General features: G+C 39.1%; 1 protein-coding gene across 1 annotated transcript in view; it reads right to left on the bottom strand.

The window, feature by feature from the left end:
* The window catches only part of nphp4 (nephronophthisis 4), a 195,674-nt gene that overhangs the window by 140,782 nt on the left and 38,110 nt on the right, over positions 1 to 16,782 (bottom strand). The window contains exons 5-6 of the mRNA XM_042491381.1: positions 15,910 to 16,059; positions 12,407 to 12,543 (exon numbers count right to left, since the gene is read on the bottom strand). Coding sequence (XP_042347315.1) covers positions 12,407 to 12,543; positions 15,910 to 16,059 — 287 coding nt within the window. The remainder of the gene's footprint in view (positions 1 to 12,406; positions 12,544 to 15,909; positions 16,060 to 16,782) is intronic.

Genomic DNA, 16,782 nt, shown 5'->3' on the forward strand with positions numbered 1-16,782 from the left:
GATTCCAGTCCGCATGAATGGTATTAACTCAGACACATTTTTTTTTATGTTTGAGGGTGTGTTGGGTTTTTTTCTACCTCATCTGAATTCCAATCCAAAATAAAATGACAAAAAAACTCTGAGTACAGCAGTGGAAGACCATTTCCTAACTTGAATATTATCATTGTTTATTAACAACAAAGATTCTCTTAGATTCAATTTACCGGTCCAACTGCTGGGGGTAGGTGAGGGGGAAACAGAGGGGTGAGGATGACATATTAGTAAGCAAAATTGATTTAGTTGAGGACACTGTCATTTGAATAAAATGGAACTGCTGAAAAAGAAAGAAAGTCATTTAGAGCGAATTTGGAAATAATAGCAGTTGGAAGAGAAATGGAGAGCAGGCGGCAGCTGCCTCATTGTGCGAGTTTGAGGAAAATGAGTGTAGATTTTCAGAGGAGGATAAATTAGTTTCTGAAGGTTATTTCTTTTGTGCTCAAAGGGCAGGATATGAAGTGAGAGAGCAAGCTCTTTAATAGCTCCAACTGGGACATAAGAAGCTCAAGGCAGAAAACGGGTCTTGACCCTGTAATCACTGAGTAGGGACTACATAAATGGCCATGACAGGGCTTAGCGCCACTAATCAATAATAGGGAGAGAAGTCCTAAGATGTGCTTCTGAAACCAGTTACCAGTCTCCAATATTGTAGCATCAGATGCCATTCATGTATGACAGCAAAGTGCATCAACAAACAGAGAGAGGGATTACAGTATTTCGAAGTTTTGGACTCTTGGTTCAACAAAACAATATGAAGATAAGCACAAACATTTTAAGACGTCACAAGGGATTATGGGGAATAATCTCTACAAACAGATTCTGCATACATGCAGAACGGGACTAAAGTTTGGTAACATAAGTGTTCTGTGTCTGTTTGTGGTTTGTTTGTAGTTCTTTTGTAGTTGTTTGAACGGCAGGTAAGACAGAATGGCAAAAAAAATCTCGGAACCCATTGGCTATTGTATGGCGAAGAGGTAGCTTCATGTTAGCTTTTTTAAATGGACCTGCATTCATCTGTTTAGATTCGCCAAAATGACCAGCACACAGAAGATAACATCTTGGCTACACTGGATTGGCCCAAAATACTGGTTCTCGCCCCTAGAGGATTTATCATTGTCAGACCAAAAGCCAACAGGTTCTGAGATTGATGGGTAAATTTAACTCAGCAGTACTATTTTCTAAGGCTGCCTCCAAAAGTCAGAGATTCGAATCATCAGTCATCCATCATCAGTCTCAGTCGACTGAAATTGCTTCAAGTTGAGCAGTCTTTTGGGGGGGGGGGTTCTGCTAGTCAGTTTTCTGTGCAGTGTACATCTGGGGAATTTTGGTCATTTTTGAGATTATTGCAGAGTGAGCGCTCTTGATTTTCACCAAGTCTTTGGTTCAGGCTGCAGCAGACTGTATGCAGCAGCACAGAGGAAGAGACACTGCACTGTAAGGCTGCGAGATGACGTGATCTTATCTCTTCTGCTTAGAAGTGGTGAATTTACAGCTCACAGCAACATAATACAGCACAGAATCAGGCATTTGTTTGATATTGAGTGTTTTTTGACCATCGTTAGCACATTCAGCTTGTTTACTTTATACATGAATGCCACTGTCATCGTGAACATCTAGCTAAGCTGGTTCAAACTTTAAAAATGGATATGGAAAAAAATAAATCAGCAAAAATTTGTATTGAACAGCCAAGTCTGATTCGATTACAACCCTTATACTTTGTAGCATTTTATAGGCTTAATTTGAATTTATAGAAACAGCTGCTGCCCAACTGCTGATTGTTGACTATTTACATGCCATAATTTTTTTTTTACATTTTTTTTATTTGCCCAGAACTATATTCAGAGTTGAGAAACTTCCCAGTCAGCTGAACTGCCAAACACCCTGAAAGTATAAATTTGCTCACAAAGATGGACCATAGTTTGTAACACGCATAGCTGTTACAAACTATGTATAGTGTTACTTGCTTGTACACATAAAAAGTACCAGAAATATCTGTGTGAAGAACTAAAAAAAAAGAGCATGGGACAGAATCCCTGCTTATTTTGTAATTCTATACACCTGGGAAGTCGCTTGGTTAAGTGGCTATGAATGTTGGATTGTTGATTTTAGACCATCAAAGAAACAGCCCCACATTTTGATGTCAGGAAAGGTGGGAGAAGATATTTCTGAAGTTATTCTACCATGCACTTCTGTTAGAGTTTACTTACTGACACCCTACTGCTGTGTACAAAATCACTCACTATTCATGTGTATTTTCCACCATTATATTTGAGTTTCTCTAAAAAATCCCACAATACACTGCTTCATCCAACACTACACTTTCCGGTGATTAAGAAAAGATTTTGGAGAATCACAGTCTCCCAGGTTACAATTTACCACTTTCTGTAAACTACTGAGTGCTTATGATGAGCCCAGTACGGAGGCGATTTAAGGCACAGCCTAAAGCTTGCCACTAAAACCCATTCTAGTAGACGTTCACCAAGAAAAGAAAATGAACAAACAGAAGTATGGAGCCTAAACAAGTTAAACTGTGTCGCCATTATGTGTCATTATCGTCTCACTCAAAGGAAAATGGCCTCATGTTCATGTAAAAAAAAACAGTGATGACCAAGCTACCGACGCAGAGTTCAGCTGAAATATATAATAAGTAAAATAGTCAAAATGGTTCTATGACTCACAGGATAATTACATCTTTTCAAACTTCTCTTGTGCTTCAACTTGACAATATAATTAATAATGTTCCCTCACATTACTGATTACCCACATTATATCACATTATATTTGATTATCTGTTTGCCCAGTCTTATAATGCTGCTAATTTGTGTTTGAGTTTAGACAAACACAAACAAACAGATATACAGTACATAGAGGGTATGTGTCGGGCTGGGAAATGATTGATTGATATTGCAATGTAAGACTAGATATCTTCTTAGATTTTGGATGGCATATTATCATTAAGTGTTATTTGTCCACTACATCATTATGTCCATGTTACTGATGATTATTTGGCAAAAAAATCTTATTGTGTAAATATTTTGTGAAAGCAACAACAGCATCATAACAATATAGATGTTCAGATATTTGGTCAAAAATGTTGTTATATTTTATTTTTTTTAATATTGTGCAGCCCTAATGTGATAATTGCAATGATTGTTATGTTTGCTTTGTGTGTTTCCAGTGCCATTCTACAAAGCTGTACGCATGCTTAGACATTTCTGAAAACATTACAACATGCATTTTGATTTTTTAGAAAGTTTGAGAGCACACATTTTAGGTTGCAACAATCTCAAAAAAGACAGCTTATTACACAGTGTCAGCAGCATTGCATGCAATACGTATAAAACTGCTTATTTGGCGTATTAACAATGCTTTATGGTAATGTATGTAACTTTTCTTAAGTATGCAAGCCCAATTTGTGGAAAAGCGTCTGATACTTTTCATGTAACTGGGTATAACAGAAAAAGTTGAGGAATGAAAGGGACAAATGTTTTTGTTTTGAACACAAGGGTTAAATTGAAAGAGGCAGACTTCCACCCTTTCCAGTCCTTGCCATTTAAATCTTCCTATAAAAGAATAAAGAAGGTGTTGTGGCAAATGTTGCACTAAACGCTATAAAAGGCTATAATAACAGCTAAAAACACCTAGCTTTGGTGCTTCATAGCTTTTGCGAAGTAGATTATTTTAATGCATGGCACCATTAAAGCCATCAGCTATTCATCAGTAAGTTTTTGTCTGTACTTTCCGAAATCAATGTGTAGGCTGTTGTAAAAGGTAATAATAACGCTACAGATGGCAACTGTCACCTCAAGGGGTGTGTGAGTGAGAGACGGAGAGGGAAAGAGCAAGAGAGTGTGAGAGAGAGAAAGCAGATGAAATTATGTATGTCCCCCATGAGTTTTGTATAAGCCAATTACCAAGTGAGTTACACAACTCTGGCATGTTTCTCTTACCTTTGAAAACTAGCAAACAAAAGAAAAATGCCTCTCACACACATCTCTCACACATGGTAGTCATGGACAAGATGCAAGTTGGCTGTTCACATCATTTTCCACATTTTGAACAATTGATAACATAGCAGTCAGGACACTGACCTACACATGATCTGCATATATGTCGAGCCATGCATGTTTGTGTGTGTTTGTGTGTGTGTGTGTATGTGTTGCTACCCACACAGTGGATGTTAGCTCCCCCATATTGAGGGTGAGTCATCCATGGCAAGAAACAGTGGCAGCATCATTAGCATGCCGCTCTCATCCTCCCACTCTCCTACTCCTTAACAGATTTTAACTGGCACAGCGCTTCCACTGATAAATCACTGTTGCCCTACTGCTGAAACACTCCCATAATTCACAACCAAAAATATTAAGTCAAACACACACACATACTGCTGCCTTCCCATTTCCCTTCTCATACCACTTGTCCCTAAGCATAATTTAACTCATGCTACTTTCATCCACTGCACATGTTACACCACCATGAGCATATTTTTGGTTCCACTCAGAAAGAAGCACCTCATGCTGGTACAGTCCAACTATGAACACCAACAGGACACACCACATGCACTATCATAACCTTAAAGGGTGAGGCTGATATTACCGTATATTTATTCCTATTGTTTACAAATTCCATGAAAAGACCAAAACCAATAATGCATCAGACCATCTCTGAATTCTGTCTTTCCTACCATGTTGTACTCAGTTCCAAGCCCATTTGTCCCTTATTAAGACATAAAACTTTTAATAACGGCAAGAAATACATAGTTAGAATAGCTGGACACTGTGGTTTTTACCAAAAGTTTCTCAAACTGGATTAAATTGTGCATTTATTGGAAACAACCTTAGCTGTGGATAGATATACATTTGGTTCACTATCGAGTATTTAAATATGGGATCAACTCAAAATAAACTACTAGTTGAAGTGACCATAAAAGAGGGAAAGAGTATACATGCTTTATTGGTGCGTGTTGTGATCATTTCAATATTGAATTTGCTCAAAAAACAAGACCATTGGAAATCATTTATTATCCTTTTTTTAATTCAACATGCAGTTTCTTGTATTTCTACTGTGTACTAAAAGCAGCATAACTTAGTAGACTTAAATATCACAAGCTAAATTGTCACTTAAATGTCACATGTTATTTCATATTTTCCTCATATTGTGCAGCCCTAATAAAACTACTAATAAAAACTTGCAAAAGGATGTAAGAGAGCACTAAACATGATTCAAGAGCCAGTGAAAATATTTTTGTTTGGTCAGAAAATACTGGTGTATTACTTAGCAGTCATTGATGGTTCATCCAATTTGTTAGAAATGCTTAAATAGCCTTTGTGCTCTCCACAACTGTCAGTAGTCTAGTCTACCAGTTAATTAGGTGAGTTTACCACAAGAGATAACATTATGCCACTTAGAACTGTGGATATTACATCTATAGTATCCACACTACATAATCTGGAACAGGTTATTCCTGTAGAAGGAATATTTGCTATTTAGTATGGCAAATTTACATAGACTGTAATAATGATTTCTGCAAATTTTTAACAAATTTTCATACAACTGTTTGTTTCATATCTAATGAATTAGCACCCCTACCTGTTAGGTTAGGTTGGGCCCGATATAAACATACATACTTAACATAACATGATGACGTACCATAACTAAAAGTTTACAACATTGGACATGAACAGCAGTCTCCTGGAGAAAAGTCCAGTTTAAGCCCATCCACCACCACAGCCTACATTCTTACATAGACTTTCACTCTTTGTTGTATTCCCTTCTTTAACTCCCATAAGCGCCTCGGTTACATGATCACAGCCTTGATAATTTCGTGGATTATATACAAATTCTGCTGCATACCTTTTCATAGGTATGAATATGCACAGTGCATAAGAACAGCCTGAAGTATAAGTCCCAAAAAAATAATGCTTTGATACAGAAAGGCATTTATACCATCACACATTTTCTTTTACAACGATTAAAAGAACAGCTAGCGTTAGGTGAGTAAGAGCATGAGTTTATCTTATCTTATTTTGGTGATCATCAAAAGGGCAGTGCCTGAGGGACCAGCTGAATTCCCAAACATGCAATAGCTATATTTCAGGTGAGATGAGAATAACCTGCTTTATGCTGAACAATACCATGCTGAAGGAATGTGTAATTTCCCTTGCACAAGACACTGAGGGCAACAGTAGTTCAGTCTGCAGGGACTTGGCTCTCGAACTGGAGGATCACTAGTTCAAGTCCCCGTGCAGGTCAAATACGGAGTGTGAACTGGCAGCTCTCCAGCTGCCAGTTCATCTCTGGGACATTGCTGAAGTGCCCTTGAGCAAAGCTTGGAACCTATAAACTGATCCAAGATTGTTCATATCTGACCCTGCACTACTCCCTTGTTGCATGTATGAAAGGTGCAGTGACTTCCAAAAGACTCGCAATAATGCAAAACTTGCAATAGTTGAGGTCCAACTGTGACTGATGGATCCTAGAGACACAGTATCAGCTCTGTGTATACAACAGTGTCTCCTGGGGGTCACTTTGTGCAGTTTGGTCAGATTCTATACATACATTAGAGAGTAACAGCAGAGAAAAAAGCAGTGACAGACTCTCCTCCTTCAACTGCTTTCTGTCTTGTCTGACTTATAGGGCCTATAACCGGTCGCAGTCTATTTCGTCTAATCATTGGATCGTCAATCATTACGTAGACCTGCATTTCATGAATATTTTATGCGAGCCAAGTGCATTAAACCACATTCCTGTGCACTGCATCAGTTACAGTGGTTACAGGCCTAATAATGATAAGGAGAAGGCACTCAGCTGGCACATTTGGAGGTGCAGCCAAACCCGGTGTCCTCAGAGAACAATGTGCGAGACGCCTGCTATTTCAGAAATGTACAACCTCTTTTGTCTTTTTTTATAGTACCGCGTCCACAGGGGCAGTCCTACTTTGAGTGAGTTTTCTTCTTTTAGGACAAATGAAAACTTCCTGGAGCTTTGTTGCCAGAGTCTTTCTCCATTCATTAAATCAGCCCAAGGCGTTTTGTTCTGCCTGCGGCGTGGCATTGGTCCTCGCCTGCCTCCCTCCTCCTCTTCATCGTCTTCTGTGCGCCCAGGTCTTTTGATCACAAGCCAAGATGTTACATAATTTCTGACAAGATCTCAGGGCCTTTCATCAGTGGTAAAATATTTTATTGAAGGTTTAGATGAGCGGTTGCTACAGGTCATTTGAGGTGATGCAGCCTCTGGCTTCACTCAAACTTGGGGAAGGCAGTCATGTTCAAGAAAACTTGAAAGTGTTAAGTTTTTTAAGTGGAGGTCAGAGTGTGTTCCAAGAACACAGTTCAAATTAGCCTGGTGCTCATTAAAGTATGCCAAGAAGCTATGGAAATTAGCTACAGTAGTTGACATGAAGAGCACATCAACTAAGGCACTGGCTGTATAATATATAGGAGAGTGGACTGTGAAAAGAAGTCACACTCCGTGATAGTTTGTCGAGCTAAAAATAGCAATACTTATAGGGGGATTATGTGACTGTATGTCAGACTTGCAGCCAGCATAAGGGATTCGTCTCATGCTGCACTGTACATTCATCCACCACCCCTTTCCTCTTAATTTTTGTCACTACATTTCTGCTTCTATACCAATTTAAGCACATACATGCTGGCACAGAGTCGCAAACACACACGCTAACACACATGTTCCCTCACACACAGTGAAACTGAGTTGGCGGGTGAGGTGTCAGCATCACTTCAGAGACAGCTTGATGACAATCCAGCTGGAGTCACACTTTTAAAGGTCACACACAGATCACACACACTTTCTTTCTCTGTCTGTCTCTCTCTCTCTTTCACACACACACACACACACACACACACACAAGTACAGGCACCCTTTAATTAAAATCTGCAATCAAGCTGACTGCTGCATGTATTAACACCTCTCGCAGACATGAGAATGTCGTCATACCTCTGAAGTTATACAAGTCTGGAACATTTTACTAATCTACACAACTTAGGCTGGTTGTGAAGACTTTCAAAGAACATCGCACAAATGAGGTGGGAAAAAAAACTGTCAACGCTCAAAAATGAGATAATTATCCATGCGAGCATGTCACTTACCTCACCGTGGAAAAAGAAGATAAAGTTGTAGCCTACTTTCCATTGATACAGGGTCATGCGATAATTAGCACAGGTGCTACCACTGCTCATATAACCAAGTAAACGTCCACACACACCAAACGTCATATATGTGAGTGCCAATAAAAATAGCTGGACTCATTGTAGACTTTGCTCAATCATAGTGAAAGGAGCCAGTTGAGGTGATTGTATATACTGCTCATCCTTATGAGGATGTCTCCTGGTCTGGGTGCCTCCCTGTGGAGGTATTCTGGGAACATCCAACTGGGAGAAAAATTGGGGGCTGACCCAAACCCATAGAAACAGAATGAGTGTAGAATGGACATTTCTATTCAAATCAGCAGCAGGATGTTCAAAGCGGCGGCCATTTTTATGTGTACTGTTGCCACTGCATACTTTTAAAATATTAGCACATTTCAAACTAACAAACTAATGGACCTAGCTGAGGTGTCTCTCACTGGTTCGTGGGCTCCTGTTTTGGAGCTTTCTTGTTCAGCATTTCGTCTGTTGCCAACTAGATTTTTTGGGACTTAAAATAATTAATTAAAATAATAATAATAATAAAATTTAAATGGGTCAATTACAGAAAAAAATCACTCCCAGTACAGTTGTCATGAATATTGAAATTAGCTACAGAGACCATACCATTTTTTGTACCCATCATGTTTATTTCTGCTGTAAATTTTAACATGAGGGCCTAAAGGGATTGACTGTTTTGGAGACAGCCTTAAGTGGTCAGTTTTGGGAACATAAACATTGGCTTTATTTTCCAGCTTTGAGGTTGCCACTCTGTCTCATTTCTTTTGTTGCCACTGATTGCATGTTTGATGAAACATGATGTACTGTACCAGCCTCTGAAGAAAAAGGGAGAACTGCTGCTAAGTGTGTAGATCCAGCATGTTTCCCTGTCTGACTCAGTGAATTAAAGGTTCATTTAGACCAAACCAGAATTGGTGATTGACCCCACCAGCAGCACCTAGAGCAGAGGTGTCGACCATACAGCCCGCAGGCCAGCATTGGTCCGCAAAAGGGTTCAATTTGGCCCATTGGATGACTTTGCACAACTAATACTGATGCACTTGTGAAGGCTAAGAGGTATCAGGATTCTGTGGCAGGTTAAAGAGTGAGAAGCCTACTTCAAGTAAAATGCTGCTTCACAGGCTTTTTCCACTCTGACCAGAATACAGTTCTCTGAAAAAAAACAATGAATGTTTTTTGTTGTCATATTTAAAGATATTGAATACTGTGGAAAATACTGTCAATTAGCAGCTTCAGTACAAAAGAATCTGGATCAGACTTCTATTTTAAAACCAAAGTCTGGGTTACAACAGCTTATGGAAAGTTAAAATTAAGACTTTTTAAGACTTTAAATTCCACTCTGACTGAAAATTTGACAAATTTTACTTAACCAAAATTGGCCTTTAGAGACTTTTTAGGATCCGCAGGAACCCTGTATATTTGTGGAACCCTATTGCCAAGGCAGCGCTAAACTTTTGATATGTAAATGATCTGGCTCACAAATAGTTTCCACTTAATTTTAGTGTGGTGATGCCAAGATTATCAGACAGGAGTGGAAATGAATGAAAGAATGTACATGTAATGACAGTGAACTGTAGACTGACTGAATGTGGAAAAATGAATCATCTAGTCAATCAACTGTTTTGTAATAGACGAAGAATGTAATCCATTCATTTTGGAGGTGTTGTTACATACTGTATAATCAGAATGTAATTTTACTTACTCACAGTAAAACAAGGGAAAACTTTGGAGGTGTTGTTATATATAATCAGTGGTTTTACTGGGCAGTATGTGGCCCATGAGCAAAAACAAGTTTGACATCCCCTCCATGAGGCTATTATGGTCACTGTCTCGAGGTTGGTGCTGGCTGTGGGGTGTGAACCTTTGGGAGTACAAAATGTGCCTTAGCAAATTTAATTCCAATCTGCCTATTAAATTAGGATTATTCTTGTGTGTCCATTTATTAATTAATGAATTAATTCCCCTCTCTCCCCTCCTTTTTTTGGTCACATAATCTGGGCTGGACTCTTCCAGAGAATATTACTGCCCCTTTGCCATGGCGGCAGTTTGGGACTCACCGCACTGGTGCAGAGCGGCATGGAAAGTTAAGCAGGGCTGATTCTCCGTAAAGCCTCCATTTGAGTATAACTATATTTAAATAGGCTTGCTAGTCCCTAAAGAACTGTCTCCATCCCGAGGGTCTGTGGGCAGTTCTAGAAGGGAAGCAAGGTTGAACCCATGAAAAGACAGCGCCGTCCCTTAAGAGTCTGAGGGTGGCCTGAGGCGGAGTCAATATTGCACGCTCAATAATATAGTAAAGGGAACAGAAGGAAAAGGAAAACTACCTGAACCAGCTACCAGTACCTTCATTTTTTCCTCTATTTTAATTCTAGTCCTATGGAAAGTTTTCTTTTTTTTTTTTCCTTTTTTGATGATGTATTCAAAGTTTTATGAGAGAAGAACTACATTCGACAATTTTGTTTGACCTCAAGGATACACGTAATGTTTTTTTGGTATGTAACACTAAATGTAAACATAACTTTTGTTTGTTTACAAGATAAGCCCCTTTAATCAATTCATTATATTTGAATAAGTGCACATAAATGCAGCCAAATAATCACCTCTAGCTGATTAGAAACGATGATCATCAGACAAACCAGGAGCCGCAACAATTCATGGAGGCTTGTAGCCCACAAGAACTGCATAAAAAGCCTGCAGGGCTCTTAAACAATCAGTTATTTTGTATTTTGATCACCTTGTCAAAGGTTGTCCAATAGTACAAATTGTGTCAAATTATAGCTTATTTTCATCAAGCTTTTTGTGGGACTCTTCACAAGTCATAAGGTCATTTTGTATTGATTGCACTGTACTTCAGGCTTGATCTTTCACACCTGCAGTAAATACATGTTTTTGAAATGTGCTGGAGTAAAAGCCTATTTATTCTATTTCAATGTCCTCAGATCAAAACTGCTATACTATTCTCTTTAAAAAGCAGGTACTGTGAATGCTGAGTGCCAGAAATCTACAGTATAACAAAATGTGTTTAATATATAGCAGTCATATTTTGCAAGAATGAAAGAAAATACAAAGTCATTATACAGAGTCTATGCAATTCTCAAAATAAATAACCACTACTGCGGTATAATTGCAATTCAATAGAACTATTATTTGTTTTCACAATGTTAACTCTACAATACCATGGGAACTTTAAAACCACTTATATGGAATAGGCTTTTCCATGCAGATTCTTCACTCATCCATCAAAATAAGCACGTAAGCCCAAAGCCACCTGCAGCTCTCCCTAAAACAAATATTTATGCAGTTTTCAATCTTGGTGCACTTAGTTTAAATTTACAAGGTAGAAGCACTAGTGCCTACCTTTTGCGCCACTTAATAAACTCTAAACGCTCCCTCGATCCCCTGTGTTTGAGGATCTAGTACAGCAGTATCAAAGAGCAGCGGGAAAGCGATACAGAGTGACAGTGTTGTCATATCAATTCTCATCCCCATCAAAGACACATCTCACTTAGGCTGAAATGAACAGATAGGGCCTGTGCAAAGCCACTGTACAAATAATTGCTAGTCCATAGTTGCACCTGTCAAATATGGTTAACCATCTGGGTTTCCTGAGACAAGGAAAGGAGAAGAGAATAGATAAGCTCCATTTAGTTTGGGAGGCGATGTGCCTTAAATTGCAGTGGCAGCTGTAAAAAGGGCTTGTGCTTGCACAGTAAAGAAACGGAAAGTGAGATAAAGGAAAGCATCGGGCTAGAGAGAATAATCTTGGCAGAGGTATGTCAAGGCCATCGTGGCCATCTTTAATTTGAGGAGTGGAGTGAACTGTTGCCTCAGAAGGATGAAATGTTATCTGGATTTGTATGTGCATTAATATCCAAAACCTTTAAGGTGACTCGTTTTTCCTCGTAAGCACATCATATACACTCACAGAAAGTAGGACGTAAGATGATTAAGAGACATATTTGCTTAACCAGTGTGATGATTTCAATATTTCCCTTCACAGTGTATCTGAAGTTGGCTTTTCTAAATACAACATCTTTTCTGAGGTGCGCAGTTCATATGCCCCAAAATGTAGACACCCTGTATCAGAATACGGATCAAAAGGTTATTGAAAGTGGTTGCACACATGTCATGACACTGTTACAGTCCCTAATGTCCCATGTGCACGGACTATCAAGGCTGTGTGTGTTGTGAAAGTCTGGTCTTACTGTGTTGTGGCCGTCAGCATTGATCAGCTGCAGCAGCTGGCTCTCGAACTTCTCCAGGGACGGCTTGAGGGAAATGGTCAGTCTGCTCAGGGTGAAGGGCAGCAGCTTCAGCAGCTGAGGCCTCAGCAGAGCATCTCCTGGTGACAGTATGAAGATGGCATCAACGTATCAAATCACCATGACATTTACACAAGTATATCAAATTTAGACCACTTCTGGGGCTAAAATGTGATTCTTCTTTCTGAGGTTTGTTTTGTCCACCAAGAAGGATATGTTTTCAGTGCAGTTTGTGTGTGTGTTCAATAGGATTATGGAAAAACCATGAAACCTGTTGGAAGCGTGTAGAACGGGCCAGGAAAGAGCCCACAAAAGTTTGGAATCAATTTAAATGACAGGACAACACACACATTTTTTTTTTCACTTTGCTTAAATCTGCAATATAGGTACACAGCTCTCACCTCGGCTGTCAAAAGCAACCATGGAGGTATCAAAGCCAAAATGCAGCTAGCAGTGCAGTGCAAACAACGGCAAGTGCCGACAGAGCTAACATTGTTAATGGGGTTTGCTCATAGTCTTGAAAGCATTATCAGCAATGCTAAAAGCGCTAACTGACATTTTCAGCTTTCAGCTCAGAAAATATCTGCTGGTGTTGCTGTATAGGAAAACCATCTAGTGATATAAATGTGGGAAACAAGTTAAAACATATGTCTCAAAATATTCCTTTTTATGACCCATTTGCAAATTTCCCCGAAATTTTCCATAATCCCTTGAAAATTTATCATTGCACCCCAGAAGTTCTAGAAACCTTAAAGGAAGAGGTCAAGTGGAAAACACATGGTTTGATACAGTGCTACAGCCATGCTGGATTCTACTTATGTGTGTGCGTTATCTTACAAACTGAGCAGAACTTCTCCATGTTACTTTATCAGTGGTGTCAACAGTGAAGCCAAAGGGTTGGCTTTCAGGAACACTGAATGTTTCATGGCAGCTTTACTTATTAATATGTCTCCCTCACCCTGGACTCCAGAGACGCTCCACTTCAAATGTTACATAGTCCTTAAATGTTTGGTTAACATTTGGTTGTTTGTATTTTTAGCCATGCTTGACTTATTGTCATATGTCACATGGATGACGAAATGCACCACTTTGCTGGCATCAAATGCTTACACGGTTTTTGATTTTGAATATATCTGATTTAAACTTTTTTGAAGAGACAGCAGCTCCATCTCAATGAAGTCTTCACTGATTTGTAGTAACCTGTCTAATGCCAATCACTGGAATATTTAAACCACAGAGAGATACCAGGGCTGTTGTCAAACAATCCACCAAAACTGTTTCCATCTGGATACTCGGCACAAATTGAATCAGAATCGATTTAAGAAAGCATCTCAGCCAATGGATGAAGCAGGGAAGCCTGTGAAGTCTACAATCACCCCTTTCAGACACAACAAAGAGAAAATAGCCAGTGTGATTGTAATCTCTTCGAGAGTAATGTAGCCATCAAGCGTTTCATTGCAGCTCTTGTCTCTGGAGCACAGAGTTGGACTGTTCTGAATGCAGCATGAATATCAAACCGGTGGCTGTGGTCTTAAAAGGCAGCTTAGGTCTCTGCTGCTCACAGCCCCAGAACATGAAGAGGATTAGCCAGCTACCATACCTCCCACTGACTCCCAATGATTATAGCTCTGCACTGTCAGACTTCATTACATTCCCCCTTAGAAACTTACTTTCTAAGTACTGCAGACATTTCAACTTCTGATGGAACTAAGTTTCAAAAAAAGACCACTATTAAGTACCATGATGAGTGTCCTGTTTGTTATTTTGGCAGTTGGAGACACACAAGTGAGTATTTTCTGAATTATTTTACGTAAGGTAACACCTATATATACTATGCTGATGGTTTTGGTTTGAGTCGTGTCATATTTTGATTACTATGGCTCGAGTTTAGTTGACCTCTTTGTTCACTAACTTTTGTTTTTCAGAGTTGAATCAGGACTGAGAGCGCAGCAGGAGTATCTGTACAGTTGTTGTCACGTAAAAATCAAAGCAGCTCAAAAATTGATTACTGAATCTCGTACATTTCATTAATGAGCTGCATATAGCTGCAGACACAGACAGCTTACATGTGACTGTTTCTACAGGCATAGATCTATTTTTGTTTTTGTCTGAAAGGAGCATTTATAAAAGAAATGATAAATATAAAGGACAACACAGTGAACAACAGGTAGTTCAACTGGAGTTGTGTCAAATGACAAAGCCCTTAATCCTGAAGAACACAAAAACGATGTGACTACCTCAAAACAGACACTGACAGATGTTTACCTTCTAATGCTATAATTTGTGCCAACGAGGCAAGAAAATTAAGGAAAAACATTAAAGACACTCTGCATAAAGAGCTGGAGAGTTAGGGTTTCTGAATCCCAAAACAGGGTTATAAAATTATTACTACTCATGGCACAACACACCAGTTGTTGCCATTTTTAGGGCTTTTTGCCAGCCAATTTAGTATAATATTTATAATGTATAATATTTGTCATGATTACTCTCACTCACACACGGGATGACAACAAAGCTAGCTCAAGTCAGAAAATCAAATGTGTTTAAGACAGTCTTTAAGTCTAAAATGTCTACTATGCAGACTTAGAAAATATTGATTTGTACAAAAGTAATCCCTCTCAATCATCACTTGCGACCCACTGGAAGTGTGTGGCGGTGTATTTATCTGCAGAGACGCTTGGTCTCGGAGTATATATTCTTATTATCTTCTTTCTTTGTTGTGTTTGGGACATTTTTAGGCATAGTGTGCAGCATGTCAGTGCTTTATAAAAAGGTAACAAAGTGCCAAACCAGAGGCAGCACGTATCCAAGAGGAAGCTACCCCGCGCAGAAAAAAACGCCAATACAGTGAGGCGAAAATGCAAAACTGAGTGAATCTGGATTTGGTTTTCACTTTTATTGGCGACACTATTTGCAAACTCACAATTCCCTTGATAAGAATAAAGGAGCCACCATCTCATTCATAGGCCATTTGTAAACATGGTGTGATTTTATTAACTGTCTTCTAATATATTTTCCTCTTTTGTGATTTTATTTTTTACACTGATCTAGGGCTAGGCCATAAATTAAAACTATATTGAAACTGTGATATAAGACTAGATATCGTCTTAGGTTTTGGATATCATCATTTCATAATTGTTTTCTTTTCCTGGTTTTGACGGCTGCATTACAGTAAAATGATGTAATTTTTTGAACTTACCAGAGTTGTTCTATTATTTTCTTTACCCACTTGTTCATTATGTCCACTACATGATTATTGCTCAAAAACTTAATTGGTATTTGGTCAAAAATATTGTGGTATTTTCTTCAGGTCTGACATTCCTGTTGTTCCACATATCTGGGAGTCAAAGATCTAAAAATAACATCTTAAAAGAGCATCTGTGATTTCAGGGGAGCTTATTACTCATTCCTTGACCTTACATCTCCACCGGCTATGTGAAGTTTACCTGTTGAAGAAGCTGCAAGGCCAGGAATGTTCTCATTTCCAGATACAAGGACGTTCTCTGGGAAAAGATGCATCACGGAAACCAGCGCAGGGTGGTTTTTTATCACACAGTCCAAATGTGCTCCATCAATAGTCCTCAGGATACTGCTGTCTGCAGAAAAAGACATATCACAAATGGTTGCACATAGAACAGTTTTACTATTTCACATGCATTTCAAGAAACAGAAGCAAACTGTGTGAATACAAATGAATTAGATATGATATTTCAAACCACCATCATCCCCAACCCACCCAAAGAATCAATCTCCTCTGTGCGTCATAGTCTAATATTTCCCCAAAAGCAATGAGTCACAGACAACATGACACCCAACACTCAGACCATTTTTCAATATTCCATTAGGGTGCTGGTGACCTAGGTGCAATGTTCCATTACACTGCAAGCATCGTTTTCCAGGGCTAAACCAAAATGACAACCATTCAAGTTGGAAGAGGTGCTCCTCCAGAAGAGCACTGCAGCGTAGATGAGGCACAAGCTATGAGCAATGAGCTAGACATTGTCATTTTTCAAGCAGGTCATCCAATGACAAGTGACGACCCACAATTCCTGCCATCGACACAAAGCACAGACCATTTGGAAGGTGAGCAAAGTGGTGTTTGATGCGCTGCGTATGTTGGCTTCCTTCAAGCTTGAACAGCCTGAACAATCCTTCACTCTTGACAGGGTTAATGATTGCACCTTTGAAAGCATCAGTGACAATCAATACGGGAAGCTCCATTCACTCCCATAGGCTGTTTCAACAAGGTGACAGTGAGCAATCTGCAGGTGAGTCGTTATAGATTATGAAGTAGGGGTCTGAGAGCACTGAGAAAGTAA

Source organism: Plectropomus leopardus, chromosome 8, assembly GCF_008729295.1.
Source record: "Plectropomus leopardus isolate mb chromosome 8, YSFRI_Pleo_2.0, whole genome shotgun sequence".
NCBI lineage: Eukaryota > Metazoa > Chordata > Actinopteri > Perciformes > Serranidae > Plectropomus > Plectropomus leopardus.